At 38.4% G+C, this 18,199-nt stretch overlaps 2 protein-coding genes across 2 annotated transcripts; one reads left to right on the top strand and one right to left on the bottom strand.

Annotated features, from left to right (window-relative positions):
* Positions 1 to 1,116: 1,116 nt before the first annotated feature.
* Positions 1,117 to 4,678, top strand: LOC110709394. Its single transcript, XM_021887607.1, has 3 exons — positions 1,117 to 3,650; positions 3,754 to 3,897; positions 4,013 to 4,678. Exons 1-3 carry the CDS (start codon positions 1,878 to 1,880, stop codon positions 4,676 to 4,678), a joined length of 2,583 nt encoding a protein of 860 aa, XP_021743299.1. The 5' UTR covers positions 1,117 to 1,877.
* Positions 4,679 to 5,577: 899 nt separating this feature from the next.
* On the bottom strand, positions 5,578 to 6,735 carry LOC110709418. Its single transcript, XM_021887642.1, has 2 exons — positions 6,395 to 6,735; positions 5,578 to 6,131 (listed from the first exon to the last, which is right to left on the bottom strand). Exon 2 carries the CDS (start codon positions 6,126 to 6,128, stop codon positions 5,649 to 5,651), a length of 480 nt encoding a protein of 159 aa, XP_021743334.1. The 5' UTR covers positions 6,129 to 6,131; positions 6,395 to 6,735; the 3' UTR covers positions 5,578 to 5,648.
* Between the last annotated feature and the right edge of the window lie 11,464 nt (positions 6,736 to 18,199).

Raw genomic sequence — 18,199 nt, 5'->3', positions numbered from 1 at the left:
TGATTTATCATTCCTAATGCAATTAGGAATGGTTTTAGTCTTCTAGATTCTTCTAGAAGGTTCTTTTCATTCCTAATTCAATTAGCATTGATAAATTGACTTTTGTTGACTTTTCAGAGTTTTAATCAAAATCAAATAGCATTTTCAAGGAAATTATATGATTTTATCCTCCAGTACGGCAAACTTATCTGATTTTCGAAAACGCGTTGAAATTAGGCCTGGCGCCTAACCCCAGGCTTTGGCGCCTGGAACCAGGCCTGGCGCTAGCCATTTGCGCCTGACGCTAGTGTTGGTGCCTGGCGCCAGCTAGCCAAGGTTGGCGCCAGCTCTGTTTTTTATGCGTCAGACTCTGTTTTGTTTAATTTATCTTTTTGGCTGATTTTCTCTATAAATAACGTATTAAAAACTCCGTTTTCATTCACCTACGATCAGTTTTCATTCGCAATCATTAATTCTCTAATTCTCTCTTTAATCATTCACCAATTCTCACGAATATTCATCGACAATCAGTTTTCTAATTCTCTCATTCATCATCTCTCTCTTTCTCTTTTCAAAACTTTGTTTTTTCATACAAAATTGCGCATTCGCAAGATCTAGAAACACCTAGCCATATTCGAAGTTTCCTTCGCCCTAGACGTGAAATGTTTAATTTCTGAGGGTTTGGTCCCAAATCTCTATTTCAATTATTTAATTTAATTGTTTGTTTATTATTTTCCTTGAAGTTACTAACGTGTGTATTTTGTAATTAGAAAGAGGTACGAAGCATCAAAGTAAGTACTTTAATGGTTTTATTGATATTATGATGTAGAAATCATGTTTAAATTGTTATTATGATATTCCTAGTATCATGTGTAGGGTAACTTTAATATTAAATATGATTGTTACGATGCTTCCTATGTTCTTCCTAATATTTATGATTGTTAGTACCATGTTAGGGTTAGCTTTGATTTTTATTGCTTAGTGACATGCTAGGGTTTGTTATTAATCTTGTTAGTATCATGCCTAGGATCTTGCTATTATTATTATGCTTTAATATTAACATGAACATGAACGTGATTATGATTATAATTATTATAAGGATATTTTGGATTTTAACACCTTACAAAAGGCTGAAAATGTTTTTTAACACCCCCCAAAAAAAAACTTTTATTTTAACACCTCCCAAAAATATAAAAGTTGGAAGTTAACACCAGTTAACGATTTCCGTCACGGAAATTTAACGTGGGTCCCACAAATTGGCTTGAACTTCAATTTTCACCCAGCAAAACACGAAACTTCTTTCTTCATTGAATTCGCAGCAACCTTCTGCATTGAATTCTTTCTGAACCTTCATTGATTTCGCTTTTGAACCAAAGGAGATCTTGGCTGAGAAGTGGAGTGTAGGGTGGTGTCAACGTTGGAGAAGATAAGCTCAGGAGGGTTTCTTCATCATCTTCTTCAACTACAAAAGTGCGAAAGCCGCTTGAAATTCACAGAAAATAAGGTAAAATTGCTCTCCTTTGATAGCAATTTCGTCAATTACTGGTGCTTCATTGCTGTAAACCTTGCAATAATTGGGTAATTAGGGTAAATTTTGGGACCACAGTAGGAAAGCCTTGATAAATCAATTTCTGTAACTGACTATGCGACTTAGGTTAATTGGATTTCGTAATTGAAAGTAGAGATTAATTAAGGTGGTTTATTGTTAATTAAACTAGCAAGTGTGGTTTGTTGATTAATTTATGTTACTGAGCACCTACATTGGCTTGTATATGTTTATTTTCAATTTTTTTATGTGTTTGTTTGTGTGGCTGTGATGGATTTGTTTATTCGTATTGTGCATGTATAGTTACATGGCTTTTAATATGTTTTATATGTTTTTCACTGGTGGGTAGATAATGGGTGACAAGGATAGTTTGGTTGACATCTGCCTTAGAGTGGGAGGTGCTTTTGTCCCTAAAAGAGTAACCAAAAACAGGCAGCTGCTGTGTTGGTGTGGTGGTTGGTGTTACTGGAAGAGGAAGGTTCAAGTATCTAAGTTGGATGTGCATTTGATTAGAACAGCTGCAATTCATGGTTTTGTTAATGGTGATATGGATGTGCCTATGCATTACAGCTGTTGGTATAGGCAGAAGGGGAAAACCTTTAACACTGGGAAAAGGGAACTAGTTAACAGTGAAGAGGTTAAGGGCCTTTTGGAGACAGTAAATGAAGAGGGGTATGTTGAGGTTTTTGTAACAACAGAAGCTCCTAGTCAGCCCATACAAGAGGCCCAACCCAATCCTGCAAAGACAAAAAAAAAGGATAAGAAGGTAGAAAGTTCAAATACATCGACTATTAGGAGGAGCCCTAGGTTTAAGAAGACAGAAACTGAACAAAGGGAGGAGAGTCCACCTAGGAAAGCCTCAGCTAATGCTAAAGTGTTGAGGTTTGATGAAGAAAAGGATGATGGATGTGAAGGATCTGGTTATTCAAGTTCAGATTTGAGTGATGAGGGACAAGATTGGGAACCTGGTGAAGAAGAATTTGATGAAGGGGATGAGGAATGGTATATTGAAGGGTCAAAGGAGATCTTGGCCAAAGTGAACAAGAGCCTTAGGAAAGGTTTGGAGAGTGCAGTAGATGACAGGGTTGGCAAAGATAAGAGAGTAGAGTTGAGAAATGATTTGGATGTTGGAAAACCGAAGGTGAATCCAGAAAGTGATGCTGATTCAGATGATTCAAGGAGTTTGTGTGGATCTGATGAGGAACAGGACTATGCTCCTTGGTTTAATGCTGATGTGGACTTTGACAACCCAATCAAGTTGAAGTTAAATCAGAAATTCAGTAATGCTTCAGTCTTGAGGAGGGCCTTAAGACTTCATGCCATTCAAAACAGGTATGAGTTCTACTACTTGCATAATGACAGTAAAAGGATTACAGTTCAGTGTAGATATAGATGTGGCTGTGAGTTCAATAGCTACACTTGTAGAATGCCTGCTTGTACATGTGTGGGGGGGGTAAAGTGTCAGTTCAAGGTGTTTGCATCAAAACTTGTTAAGCAGCAAACTTGGCAAATCAAAACCTTGAATTTAGACCATTCCTGCTTCAGAGTAAAGAAGAACAAGATGCTTACTGCTGAATACATAGCAGAGAGGTATTTAGAAGAGTTTAGGAGTAACCCTGGTTGGAGAATTAAGGAGATTAGGGCTAGGATTTTGAATGATTTAGGAGTTGATGTGAGTTACTATAAGGCATGGCTAGCTAGGTGTAGGGCAAAACTACTGATATTTGGTTCAGCTAGGGAGCAGTATGCTAGGGTGTGGGATTATGGGAAAGCTGTGATGAAGTACAACCCTGGTTCAGGGTGCAATGTTGTTGTTGATGGTATTGACAGGCCAGAGCCACCATTGTTCATGAGGATGTTCATCTGTTTAAGGCCATTGAGAGATGGATTTGCAAAGGGTTGTAGGCCTTTAATAGGGTTGGATGGTTGTCACCTCAAGGGTGCCTTTCCTGGGCAAATTCTGGTGGCAGTTGCTAAGGATGGGAATAACAACTTGTTTCCTCTAGCTTGGGCCACAGTGGAGATTGAAAACCAGGAAACTTGGGGTTGGTTCTTGGAATCCCTTATGTCAATGTTCACACATGATCAAGGAGCTGGGCTGACCATCATGTCTGACAGGCAAAAGGTAATGCTTCTGTTTCCCTCTTAACTATTTAGGTTCAATTTCTAAGTTTTCATGTGTATGTATGTGATTGACTGATGATTATACTTTTGTCTGCATTTGGTAGGGTTTGATTAAAGCAATGGCTGATGTTATTCCCAAAGCTGAGCAAAGGTTTTGTGTGAGGCATATTTGGGCTAACTTCAAGCTCAACTTCACTGGATCAACCTTTAAGGAGCTGTTTTGGAGAGCAGCTAGGGCCACCACCATTGTAAGTTTATTGATTGTTGAAGCTAGCCTATGCTTTTATATGACTGTTGGTATGTTTTTATATTGGTTAGCTTGTATATGCTTGGTGTGATTTCTGGTATGCTTTTATATGTCAGTTTGAGCATGAAATTGCCATGGAGTCTATCAAATTCCTCGATGAAGAGGCATATGAGTATTTAATCAACATTCCTCCCCACCATTGGTCTAGACATGCATTCACACCAAACTGCAAGTCCAACATGTTGTTGAACAACATGTGTGAGACTTTCAATGCAGTCATTAGGCCTGCCAGAGATAAACCTATCCTCACCCAAATGGAATGGATGAGGAGGTATATTATGAACAGGAATAATGAAAAGTGGGAGGATTCAAAAACAATTACACACAACTTAGTGCCATATGTGAGGCATGTTCTGGGGAGGATAGACTTTGTGGCTAGGTCCTGTGTGGTGCAGCCATCCAGAGGGAATACATTTGAGGTGCAGCTGAAGGATGACCAGGTGTTGGTTGATTTGGACAAGGAGACCTGCACATGTTACCATTGGGAACTCACTGGCATTCCATGTGTTCATGCTTATGCCTGCATATTGGATATGAGGGGTGACATAGAGGCTGTTGTTGACCCATACTATACCATGGACACATACAGGTCTGCTTATGAACCAGCTGTCCAACCAATGCCTGGCCCAAAGCACTGGGAGAGAGTCAGAATGAGGGAACCACTACCCCCTTCTGTTAAGGTGCAACCTGGGAGACCAAAGAGCAAAAAAAAGGAAGCTTGAGCCAGGAGAATGTTCTTCTTCAGGTGGTCAGGCAAGTACCAAGAGGAAGAAGCAATGCAGCAACTGTGGGGGATATAGGCATTATGCCAAGACTTGCAAAGTACCTGCTGCACCAGCTACAGAGCTGATAAAGTCAGCAGGCAGACCCCCACTGAACACTCCTTGGATGGTGGAGGAGAGGAAGAAGAAAGAGATTAGGGCTGCTAAAAAGGTAACACAAGCATTACACCAACTCCCCCTTTGTTTTATATATGTATGTGTCTTTTCCATTGACTTTTTATTTTTATATGCATGTCATAGAGTGCAATTGGGGCTGGACCAAACAGCATAGGAAACAAAAAGTTTCCTCAAGAGCAAGAAGGTTGTCTGCCATTCAGCAAGCGCCCACAGCCACAGTCTTCCTCAGCTAAGCATTCCTCAGCTCAGCCATCCTCTAGTCAGCCATCCTCAGCTCAGCCTTCCTCAAGTCAGCCTGCCTCAAGCCAACCAAAAAGAAAGACAAGGTCTTCCTCAAGTCAGCCTACAACAGCCACAGGTGTTGTAACAAGGGCCAGGCTGCAATCCCTCAACAACCTTACTCAGTGATGTACTCATGCTGGATATCAAACATTATGTCTGTTGAACAATTTCAAACTTTTATTATGTACTCATGACTGGTTATGTAACTTGCTAGTTTTTTAGTGGCTTCCCTTAACAAATTTGAACAATTAGATATTGAATTGTAATGGTTGCATGGCTTTGATTGCCATTGAAACATGTTGAAGTAAGGTTCTTTTGTCAACCTGTACTTGAACTATCTTAGTGTTTCACATATTTCCCATGTTTTAATGTTTCACATGTTTAAATAGGTTGATTAAAAGACAAGGCATAAATAGGAACTTAGACAAGGCATAAATAGGTTGATTAAAAGACATATTTATAACACTTCAAGTCATTACAAGAAATTATAACTACTTAATACAGCTTACTATTACACACCCCTAGCCATTAGGAAAATTACACCCATTGACAAACCTATACAAATGGCCATGCCCACCCAACCAAAACAGCTGATTGAAGACACCTTCCCTTCATTGCACTCCCTGTTCATTCTCTTCCTGTCAGCGTTCAAGGCCTTGCATCTCATCTTCAAATTATCAACTTCATTAAGTAGGCACCTCCTTTGGCCACTGATTTCATCAACTTCCCTTTTCAATTCATTAACTTCACCCTTTAGCAGCTTCTTATCCAACAACAGGTTGTTGATAACCCCTGTTTGCCAATCTGTTCCATCAGGTTGATCAACCCATTCGAAAGCTTTGCAACCCCTTGTTTCTGTTATTGGGTCATAAAACTTACATGATATGAACTTCCTGCCTGGATTCTCCCTTGTCCAGCTAGTGAGCTTGGCCATTGGCACACCACACTTACATTTTCTGGCCTCAGGAGGGGAAGAGCTAACAAACGACATAATCTGCATCAATTTTAGATCGACAGTCACATTTACAGATTTGTACACTGACGAATTAACATTGACAGCAACAAAATTCATTTTTAATTTCATAATACGAAAAGCCCCAAATTCAATTTCTGACGAACCCTAATTTCGCAATTGGGCATTTAGATGCGTACATAACATAATCCAACCATTAATCTGAGTACGAAACAATTGCAAATAATAATTGAAGAGAATTTAAACCATAATTACCAAACAACCGAACAATTGACCGCACTCACCTGTTTCAGCAGCTTCAATCTGTTCCTCTTCTCAAAAATCGTGGAAGAATCGTGAAAGAATTGTTTCAAGTATCGTGCAACAATGCAATGCGCTGCTGCTATTCAATAAGAACAACGATTTCGTTCATTGGGGGAGAATCGTGCAAGAATGGTTCTTATATATCGTGCAAGAATCGTGGAAGAATGGTTCTTATATACAGATCTTTTAAAAATATATCCGTTGGGGTGGGCCCCACTAACAGTTCTGTTAACGGAAGATGGATTTTGGTGTTAACTTCCAACTTTTATATTTTTGGGAGGTGTTAAAATAAAAGTTTTTTTTTGGGGGGTGTTAAAAAACATTTTCAGCCTTTTGTAAGGTGTTAAAATCCAAAATATCCTTATTATAATTTATGATGATTGTGAATATAATTATTATTGTTATTTTGATGATGATTATTTTATTTATTATTATGATTATTATTATCTTGATTATGATTATAATTTTATTGTCATGATATTTATTAATGTTATGTTGCTTGATATTTATTGTTATTGCTTGATCACGCCTTTATGCATGTTTAAAGAGAATTGGTATTTGTAATCACGCTTAATAAGATATTTAATAATCTTGTTAGGGTTAATTATGATTATAATTTCAAGTGATCGCCAATAATAGTTTATTTGTGCATTAATATTCAACCAACATAGATAAATAGGTTTAGGGTAATCCTATTGATTGCATGTTAATTAAAAAGCGCACATAAATACGTTCAGAATAAAGTAGAGGCCTATTATTAGGGCAGGTTCAATCTCTTTTAGGTTGGATTTGTACATTCATCCCCGAACCCTTATTTGGTTCTAGACCTTATGGAGTTGACAATCTCTTGGATCGTTAAGGGGTGTAACCTTCACCCTGTAAACGGTTTACAAGTTCCTAAAAAACTTGTTGGCGACCCTTTTGCTCTATCTTCTTCCCTTTTGGACGCCACCGTACTTTAGTGTATGATCACAGTGGGGTTCAAGCTACTGGGATTTAAAGCTTGAAATTATTCCCTACAGTTTTTGGCGACTCCACTGGGGAGGATTTCTATTTTAATTCCTGAATTTGTTTCGGCAATGATTTAGAATGAGTGGATGTGACTCGAAACGTTTTAAGTATTTCATGTGCGTAATTTTGATTAACATTATTGTCATATGCATAAAAAAGATCTCATTGGAAAGAACATTCGTAATGAGTTAAAAACATAGGGTTTTACACGTAGGAAATTTGAGAAATATCTTTCACAACTAGGACTGAAATAACACCGCACGAAACTGGAAAATTTTATCGAGCACAGAAAGCTGTTGAGGCATGTGGGAAGTAGCGTCAAGGGCCAGAACTTGGTGCCAGCATTTTAGTCGTAGCGCCAGATGCCAGTATTGGCGCCAGGCACTGCAGTTAAAAGCTGGCGCTAGTCTCTGTTTGCCGGCGCCAATTTCCCCCAGTACCGAGCCAGAAATATGCGTTCTAATTTCGACCGGTTTTTCGTATTGTTTGCTCGATCCTACTTCCTAATTGAATTTTTTCTCACTTTTCTGAAACCCATATGTGTTCTACATATGGACATAACCCTCTGGGAATTCATGCTCCATCTACCCGATTGAACGCTCCGTGTAACAAAGGGTACATCCGAGATGTTGAATTCACTAAACCATGGAAGCGAGTTTTTTCTAAAGCTCGCGGTGTCCCATCCACTCGCGCCAATCCTTCACGGTTAGGCTTCCGCGCGGTGCATCCGGACAATTAACCATGGACCCTCTATTGACTAAACCATATCCCGAACTTTAGAGAACAAGAGCCATGGTTAGGTTGCAAACTCATTGCATCATATTGTACCTACTTGACTAATTGTGCATTATTTGTTGTGCATATACTCTATGTGATTTTTTCCTAACCGTTTGTTTGACTTGTGTTAAGACTAAATAAACTGATTAATGACTAAAGGACTTTGTTTATTTAATTAATTAATTAATTTGAGCTAATAAATAAACATAAAATCGAGTCATAGTTCCTTTAAGTCAACCCGGATTTTTATTCCCGTATACTGCACAAACGTCAACTTGTTTTGATCATATCCGGAGTTATAAGAAGAAATACGAGTCGTACAACATATGGATCTGTAGCCCCGAGCTTTATCTATAATTTGGCGTTGGTTTAATCCAAATCAGAGTCACAGATCAAAAGTTATGACTAAAATACCACAGTCTGTCCAGTTTAATGCATATACGTGAGGTCTTAACTTAGTATTTAATCGAGTCTTAGTCACATAGTCTAGCCACATGGTCATGACACAAGTCTTAACATGTCACATACACTCACTAGTCATAGCACGCACTTTTTATATGTCACCATGACCATGTCCTAGGTTCATGCATGAGTCGGTCTTTTCTGTCATTTGAGTTGGGGGGTACATTCTATTCCTAATTCTTCATATCCTTCCATCTACATCATTATTCCTCCATATTCTATTCCATTTTTTATTCACTTCCTCCATCCATTACATGTTGAATAAAGTTTGAGTCAAATAATTAACAATAAATATCCCCAAATTCCTTTTCCACAGTACTTGGTCGAGGAGAGAAGGGCGATTAATCAAGGACAACCTCTTTATTCAAGTTTCACTTTTCGATAAACCGATTCGTCAAAAGAGGAAGGCTAAAAGGATAATGGCAACTCAAGAAGAAGACAATGATCTTAGGAACCAATTAGTTACCATGACTGAAACACTAAAACTTCTCACCCTCAAGGTCGATGATCCCGTGAAGCAACAACAAATGAACCTCATGCAAGAAAGTTTGAGGAAGCTATCTAGTGACTATAAATTTCAGGGCATGATTTCACAAGGGGTCTCGCTGGACAAGGAACTTCTTCCGCATAAGTTCAACGCCACTGACATCCCAAAATTCAGAGCAACTGACAACCCTTACTTTCATCTAAGAGCTTTCGAAACCATAATGAACATTAAGGGTATCGATAAGAAGGTTTTCCCCTCTCTATTCTCACTATCTCTTGAGACCGTTTGCCAACAATGGTACTTCTCCCTTGACAAAGAGAAAACCTCTACTTGGGAATCGATAGTAAACGCTTTCATTAATAGATACAAGTGCAATATTCAAGTTGAAACCGACCATAGACAACTTGAGATGCTAAGATAAAAAGAGAATGAAGGTTTTACTTCTTTCTTTAATAAATGGAGGGAAACTTCCGCTAAGATGATTGAGGTCTCCACCGAAAAGGAGTCTGTGAGGATGTTTATCAAGAATCTTTAAGAGAAGTATTCAAAGCATTAGAAATATCAACACAATTTGAATACTTTCAAGGCCGTTTATGACATCGGAATTGAAATCGAAGACGACCTCGCAAAGCAAAAAGCTACTAACAATAGTAACCATGGTTGCTGGACAGGAAAGAAGAACGACAATCCTTCTCCTTCCGAAAACGCCCACTCTAGTAACAATGTTAGTACCTTTGATCTCAGTGAAGTTTTAGCCATAGATAACCAAGGATCTAAGAAGCAACTAAGGAAAGACTTCACCCCCATTAGGATGAGCTACGATACTGCCTTTGATCGACTCCATGCAAAAGGACTCATTACTCCCATTGAACCTATTCAAGGTCCCGCACCTGAAAAGAGTTTGCCTAGTTGGAATCCAGACGAACACTACAAGTACCATCAAGGTAGGGGTCATGCTACTGAGAGCTGTTGGAAGCTAAAGGAGGCTATCCAACATTTGATTGATAACAACAAGCTTCCCATGCCTCCAGTTAACAAGAAGAGCGAGTGATGATAAAGGAAACAACATAAGACAAGAGGCGAGCTTCAATGACAAGATTTCGCGACCTCTTTTTTTCTATTTCTTTTTTATTTACTCTTTCCCCAATAAGTCTAGCATAGACACCTTTTCTTTTCCCTTAGATTAATTTTGTAAATTCTTTCTTTTCTTCTTTAATAAAATGAGCATTTTTTTCCTTATATATGATCATTTCATTATATTGCATTAAAAAAAATAAAAAAATAAAAAAATGTCGAATTAAGCACAAAGTATACCAATGATTTAAGGCACCCCTTGTAGCCACATCATATTACCTCTCACCTTTCAAATATACAATCCTTTATTCATAAGCCACTTTGAGCCTCGTCTAACGATAGACCTTTCTTTTTTCAATCTACATCTACCTAACCTTGGGATGGGATGGTGTGCAACTTTTGCAATTCTAAAGAAAGCTTGAGCAAATTCCAAAGATTAAAAATAAATAAATAAAGTGTACAAAAGGGCAAGTGTTCCAATGTCTTTTATATGAAAATATATTTGATAAGAACACGTCTCAGATTGCGTCTCTCATCGAGTGCTCGGTACCGTGCCTGAGAAACATGAATGCCAAGTGAGTGATAGACCGCATGATCGGGATTGCCCACACTTAGAAAAATAAAATAAATGCTAAAGCAAAAAGAGCTAAAAAAGAGTAGAAACTCAAGCATAAAAATATAAAGATTCAAAAGCGAGGTTGCACACCTTAGGGGCTTATCTAGGGTCTTGAGCCTTTATCCCCTTCTTCTTCAGCCTTTTGCCTAACCACGTTACAACCCTTGAAAAGACCTTTTTGAGGTATACACACTTGTGCGAAGTTCGGCTAGAGCTACGTTCGGCCTGATTCCTAACAGATACGTAGGCAACCTCACATCGAGGTGCGGCCGTAATAAACATGCATTCGTATTCACATTCACACACTTACACCATGATCATATCAATGGATCTCTAATGCTAATCTCTATTCACTTAGAGCTAGACTTGGGGGCTTGATCCCTACATCATTAGCTTACCTAGCCTAAGAGTCACCACCATTTGACTCTTTTCAATATATTTTTCCACACACTTAGCCCTTGCGGCCTAACTTTAGTGTCACTATCACACACATCACACATACATGACCAAATATACTTCCTTTAGGAACCTTTTGTCATGGAATCTTAACACAACGTTGAAGCACGCCTTGTCATATCAAAATTCACTCATCAATCATAATTATCATTGCATCACGAAGTATGAAGTGCTTAGCCTCCGTGCCTAAGTTACCCAAATACTTTCATCATTGAGTCAACCATTGAGATAACCTAGGATGGATTAATCCTTGCACCTTGAGAGATAGTATCAAATGACATTTGACTAAGCTCATTCAACATGCACCTTCAAACTCTTCGATTCTTTTTTCGCGTCTCTCTTTTTCGGGAGAAAGTCGGTACCCTCCACAAAAATGACGGAAAATTTTTGCTTTTTTGCATTTTTGAGTCGCACAAATAGTAATACAATGCACACACGGGTCACGAGTCACACGTGTCATTTCACTTTGAGTCGAGTCAACCTCGAGTCAGTCAATCACAGAGAGTCAAGTTTATACCTTGAGTCGTGTCAAGTTATTGAGTCAAGCAACATTAAGCCTTAGGTCAATCCTAAGATAATTAAAGAGATTGGTAAAGTTCTATAGTCAAAATAAATACAGGTGTAGCAGAACAGGGAAGACCCTATCACAGCGTTCGGCGACAGAGTCAATTCTTGGCGCCAGAGATATTTCAGCAGCGACAGAGCTCGAAGCCTCTCCAAAAGGTGATTTCGACTTCATACAACGATTTCGGGTTCCTTGGTACGCCAGTTAGCCCCAATGAGCAATTTGACATGATTAAGTAGTCAGTTTGATTACAACAGCAAATAAGTGATCGACCTGATGAAAGATCGTCTCACTTAGCTTAAAGCGTCTAAGCATTGGCTCAAAAGCAGAAAAGGCACCGACGTATAGGTTCAAAGCAACGAAAGCGCCGACGTACAGGCATAGCGGAAGCAAAGTTTGAGCGGGCTTTAAAGATCGACAAGTGTTGGTCTTCGGTAAATTTCTTCGGAATATTATCGCAACAACTGAGGATGACTTCAAGTAAAGTTATTTTCGACAGCGTTCTCTAAGATTGTGGATGTTGTCACTAAAGATTTGAGAAGATAGCACGAGATGGGCGGTCTTCGACAGCGTTCGCTAAGATTGTGGAAGTTGTCACTAAAGATTTGAGAAGATAGCACGAGATGGGCGGTCTTCGACGGCATTCGCTAAGATTGTGGAGGTTGTCACCCAAGATTTGAGAAGATAGCACGAGATGGGCGGTCTTTGACGGCATTCGCTAAGATTGTGGAAGTTGTCACCCAAGATTTGAGAAGATAGCACGAGATGGGCGGTCTTCGACGGCGTTCGCTAAGATTGTGGAGGTTGTCACCAAGACATGAGAAGAGCGGTTCATGATGAGGCGGTCTTCGACAACTTTTGCTATGATTGGAAAGGTTGTCACTATGATTCAAGAAAAGGCTCAAGATATAGCAACATTGATCGACGACATTCCCTAGATTGCGGAAGATCGCCAGAAAAAACAGAAAGATGGCGTTCCCTAGATTGTGGAGGGTTGTCACAAACAAATGAGGATTGTTTCAAGAGAAGCAATCTTCGATAGTATTCCCTTGAATGTGCAATATTATCAATGCAGAGGAGGATCGTTTCAGGCGAAGCAATCTTCTAATTTGGACGCAGTTATGGGCGTAGCGGTTTTCAAGCGGGATGGCATTCTCTAGCTTGCAGAAGGTCATCAAAACAAGGATACAGCAGCAATTGGTTACTTTCAGAGACGTGTGCTCGACGGTGCAAGATACGCGTTTCTTAACTCTTTTATCTGTTTAACTAATGCTAGTTTTGCAGGTATCGGCGTTACAAGAGTGGTTTAGGATCGCAGAACGTTTTGAATCATTCTCCGTCCCTATCGCTACTTTGACTTTCGTTTTTCGAAACTTGCGTTTCTCCAAACTCAGTCAAAGTGGGGGCTTCTGTAGACACCTAAATGTGTCTCCCCAAAACCAAACCTGGCGATGAGTACCTTTCACGTCGAATCATAATTGAATGAAGTGAAAGTGGTGGAAAGTCTAGTGTTGCGGAAAGTTTTTATTTTCTTTTCTCTTCTCTCTGTTTTTGAAAACTTAATTTAAGAAACAGCCAATACAATTTGGTTGGTCCATGATATGGGTCCAATAGTAGTGTAGTTGGATGGGACTTGCAAAGATCTTTCCAACGATATATTATAGGCCCAATTCCGATGAATATTGAGGAAGTTATGGTCAATTTACCAAATTGGGCTCGGTTTGAGCTTTATGTACGACTCAATGATCTAGGGGAGGGCCTAATATGAATTTTCATTCCTAATGCAATTAAGAATGGTTTTAGTCATCTAGATTCTTCTAGAAGGTTCTTTTCATTCCTAATTCAATTAGCATTGATAAATTGACTTTTGTTGACTTTTCAGAGTTTTAATCAAAATCAAATATCATTTTCAAGGAAATTATATGATTTTATCCTCCAGTACGGCAAACTTATCTGATTTTCGAAAATGCGTTGAAATTAGGCTTGGCGCCTAACCCCAGGCTTTGGCGCCTGGAACCAGGCCTGGCGCTAGCCATTTGCGCCTAGCACCAGTGTGGTGCCTGGCGCCAGCTAGCCAAGGTTGGCGCCAGCTCTGTTTTTTATGCGTCAGAATCTGTTTTGTTTAATTTATCTTTTTGGCTGATTTTCTCTATAAATAACGTATTAAAAACTCTGTTTTCATTCACCTACAATCAGTTTTCATTTGCAATCATTAATTCTCTAATTCTCTCTTTAATCATTCACCAATTCTCACAAATATTCATCGACAATCAATTTTCTAATTCTCTCATTCATCATCTCTCTCTTTCTCTTTTCAAAACTTTGTTTTTGCATACAAAATTCCGCATTCGCAAGATCTAGAAACACCTAGCCATATTCGAAGTTTCCTTCGCCCTAGACGCGAAAGCTTTAATTTCTGAGGGTTTTGTCCCAAATCTCTATTTCAATTATTTAATTTAATTGTTTGTTTATTATTTTCCTTGAAGTTACTAACGTGTGTATTTTGTAATTAGAAAGAGGTACGAAGCATCAAAGTAAGTACTTTAATGGTTTTATTGATATTATGATGTAGAAATCATGTTTAAATTGTTATTATGATATACCTAGTATCATGTCTTGGGTAACTTTAATATTAAATATGATTGTTACGATGCTTCCTATGTTTTTCCTAATATTTATGATTGTTAGTATCATGTTAGGGCTAGCTTTGATTTTTATTGCTTAGTGACATGCTAGAGTTTGTTATTAATCTTGTTAGTATCATGCCTAGGATCTTGCTATTATTATTATGCTTTATTATTAACATGAACATGATTATGATTATAATTATTATAATTTATGATGATTTTAAATATAATTATTATTGTTATTTTGATGATGATTATTTTATTTATTATTATGATTATTATTATCTTGATTATGATTATAATTTTATTGTCATGATATTTATTAATGTTATGTTGCTTGATGTTTATTGTTATTGCTTGATCACGCCTTTATGCATGTTTAAAGGGAATTGGTATTTGTAATCACGCTTAATAAGATATTTAATAATCTTGTTAGGGTTAATTATGATTATAATTTCAAATGATCGCCAATAATAGTTTATTTGTGCATTAATATTCAACCAACATAGATAAACAGGTTTAGGGTAATCCTATTGATTGCATGTTAATTAAAAAGCGCACATAAATACAATCAGAATAAAGTAGAGGCCTATTATTAGGGCAGGTTCAATCTCTTTTAGGTTGGATTTGTACATTCATCCCCGAACCCTTATTTGGTTCTAGACCTTATGGAGTTGATGATCTCTTGGATCGTTAAGGGGTATAACCTTCACCCTGTGAACGGTTTACAAGTTCCTAAAAAACTTGTCGGCGAATCTTTTGCTCTATCTTCTTCCCTTTTGAACGCCACCGTACTTTAGTGTATGATCACATTGGGGTTCAAGCTAGTGGGATTTAAAGCTTGAAATTATTCCCTACAATCGCCAACAAGTTTTAGGAACTTGTAAACCGTTTACAGGGTGAAGGTTACACCCCATAACGATCCAAGAGATCGTTAATTCCAATAGGTCTGGAACCATGGCTGGTAGTTCGGGGATGAAGGTACAAATCCAACCTAAAAGAGATTGAACCTGCCCTAATAATAGGCCTCTACTTTATTCTTATCGTATTCATGTGCGCTTTCTGACTAACATGCAATCAATAAGATTAACCCTAAACCTGTCTATCTATGTTGGTTGAATATTAATGCACAAATAAACTATTATTGGCGATCACTTGAATTATAATCATATTAACCCTAACAAGATTATTAATTATCTTATTAAGCGTGATTACAAGTACAAATTCACTTTAAAAATGCATAAAAGGTGTGATCAAGCAATAACAATAAATAATCAAGCAACATAATAAATAATCACCATTAAAGTACTTACTTCGATGCCTCGTACCTCTTTCTAATAACAAAATACACACGTTTGTAACTTCAAGGAAAATAATAATTAAAACAATTAAATTAAATAATTGAAAGAGAGATTTGGGACCAAACCCTCAGAAATATTAAACCTTTCACGTCTAGGCGAAGGCAACTTCGAACTTGGCTAGGTGTGTCTAGTGCTAATGTATGAGGAATTTTGTTTATAAAAGGGTTGGTTTAGAAAGAGAGAGAAAATCAAGAAATTCTTGATGAGAGTTGACGAGAATTGATTGGAATTGATGAGAATTGATGAAAATTGATGATCGAAAACGGGGTTTTTAACACGTTATTTATAGAAAAAATCAGCCAAAAAGATAAAACATCAAATTCAGAGATCTGACGCAAAAAACCAAGTTGGCGCCAAACGCTGACCTTGGCGCTAGACGCTTAGGCTAGCGCCAGACGCCAAGCGTAGCGTCGGGCGCTACATCTGGCGTTTGGCGCTGACTCAGAAATTCACGCGTTTTCTTAAAATCTGATAGAAATTGCCGTACAGGAGGATAAAATCGTATTTTTCCTCAAAAACGTTCTTTGATCTTAATTAAAAACTCTGAAAAGTCAACAAAAGTCAGTTTATCAATGCTTATTGAATTAGGAATGAAAATAACCTTCTAGAAGAATATAGATGACTAAAACCATTCCTAATTGCATTAGGAATGATAAATCCATATTAGGCCCTCCTCTAGATCATTGGGCCGCATATAAAGGCTCAAAACGGGCCTAGTTCAGTAATTTGGCCATAACTTCCTCAATATTCATCGGAATTGGGCTTATAATATATCGTCGGAAAGCTCTTTTCAAACCCTATCTAAATACACTACTATTGGACCCATATCATGGACCAACCGAACTGGATTGACTGTTTTCTTAAAATAGATTTTCAAAAACAGAGAGAAGAAAAAAGAAATTAAAACTTTCTGCAACATTAAACTTTCCACACTTTCACTTCATTCGATTATGATTCGACGTGAAAGGTACTCATCACCGGGTTTGGTTTTGGGGAGACACAAATGGGTGTCTACAGAAGCCCCCACTTTGAATGAGTTTGGAGAAACGCAAGTTTTGAAAACAAAAGTCAAAGTAGCGATAGGGACGGAGAATGATTCAGAACATTCTGTGATCCTAAATCATTCTTGTAACGCCAATACCTGCAAACTAGCGTTAGTCAAACATATAATAGAGTTAAGAAACGCGTATCTTGCACCATCGAGCACACGTCTCTGAAGAGTAACCGATTTGCTGCTGCTTTACTGTTTTGATGACCTCCTGCCAAGAGAATGCCATCGAGCTTGAAAACCGCTACGCTTGTAACTGTTTCCAATATTGAAGATTGCTTCGGTGGAAACAATCCTCTTACGCTTTGATAATATTCCACGTCTAGGGGAACATGATCGAAGACAACTTCGCTTGAAATCACCTTCAGTTGTTTGTGACAACTCTCCACAATCGAGGGAATGCAATCTTTCTGTTTCGATGTTCACTCGTCTCTGAACAAAGAGCTTCTTTTTTTTTGGATATGTTCACGCGCCTCTGAACAAAGAGCCTCTTTTTTTTAATATGTCCACGCGTCTCTGAACAATAGAGCTTGAAAGGATTGTCCACGCGTCTCTGAACAAAAGAGCTTTGATGATATGTCCACGCGTCTCTGAACAAAGAGCTTTGAATGATATGTGCACGCGTCTCTGAACAAAAGAGCTTTTTGGAAATATGATGCCCACGCGTCTCTGAGCAAAAGAGCTTTGATGATATGCCCACGCGTCTCTAGAACAAAAGAGCTTGATGATATGTCCACCCGTCTCTGAACAAAGAGCTTTTGAATGATATGTCCACGTGTCTCTGAACAAAAGAGCTTTGATGCTTGAATGTTTGTTGTGATAATATTCCGAAGAAAAATTTCTGAAGACCAACGCTTGTCGATCTCTAAAGCTCGCTTGAACTTTGCTTCCGCTATGTCGGTGTCTCCGTGATGAGCCAATTCTTAGGCGTTTTAAGCTAAGTGAGACGATCTTTCATCAGGTCGATCACTTATTGTGATTGTAATCAAACTGAATACTTAATCATGTCAAATTGCTTATAGAGGCTAACTAGCGTACCAAGGAACCTGAAATTTCCGTATGAGGTCAAAATCACCTTTCTGAGAGGCTTCGAGCTCTGTCGCTGCTGAAATATCTCTGGCGCCAAGAATTGATCTGTCGCCAGACGCTGTGATCTAGCGCCAGACGCTAAAAGCTATTGCCAGACGCTAGATGTTTCCGTTTGGCGCTGGAGTAGGGTCTTCCCTATTCTGCTGCACCTGTATTATTTTTTACTATAGAACTTTGCCAATCTCTTTAATTATCTTAGGGTTGACCTAAGGT

The sequence above is a fragment of the Chenopodium quinoa genome, unplaced genomic scaffold (assembly GCF_001683475.1).
Source record: "Chenopodium quinoa cultivar QQ74 unplaced genomic scaffold, ASM168347v1, whole genome shotgun sequence".
NCBI classification, from domain to species: domain Eukaryota; kingdom Viridiplantae; phylum Streptophyta; class Magnoliopsida; order Caryophyllales; family Amaranthaceae; genus Chenopodium; species Chenopodium quinoa.
The sequence above is the reverse complement of the archived record's forward strand: the minus strand, read 5'-3'. Positions and strand labels throughout refer to the sequence as shown.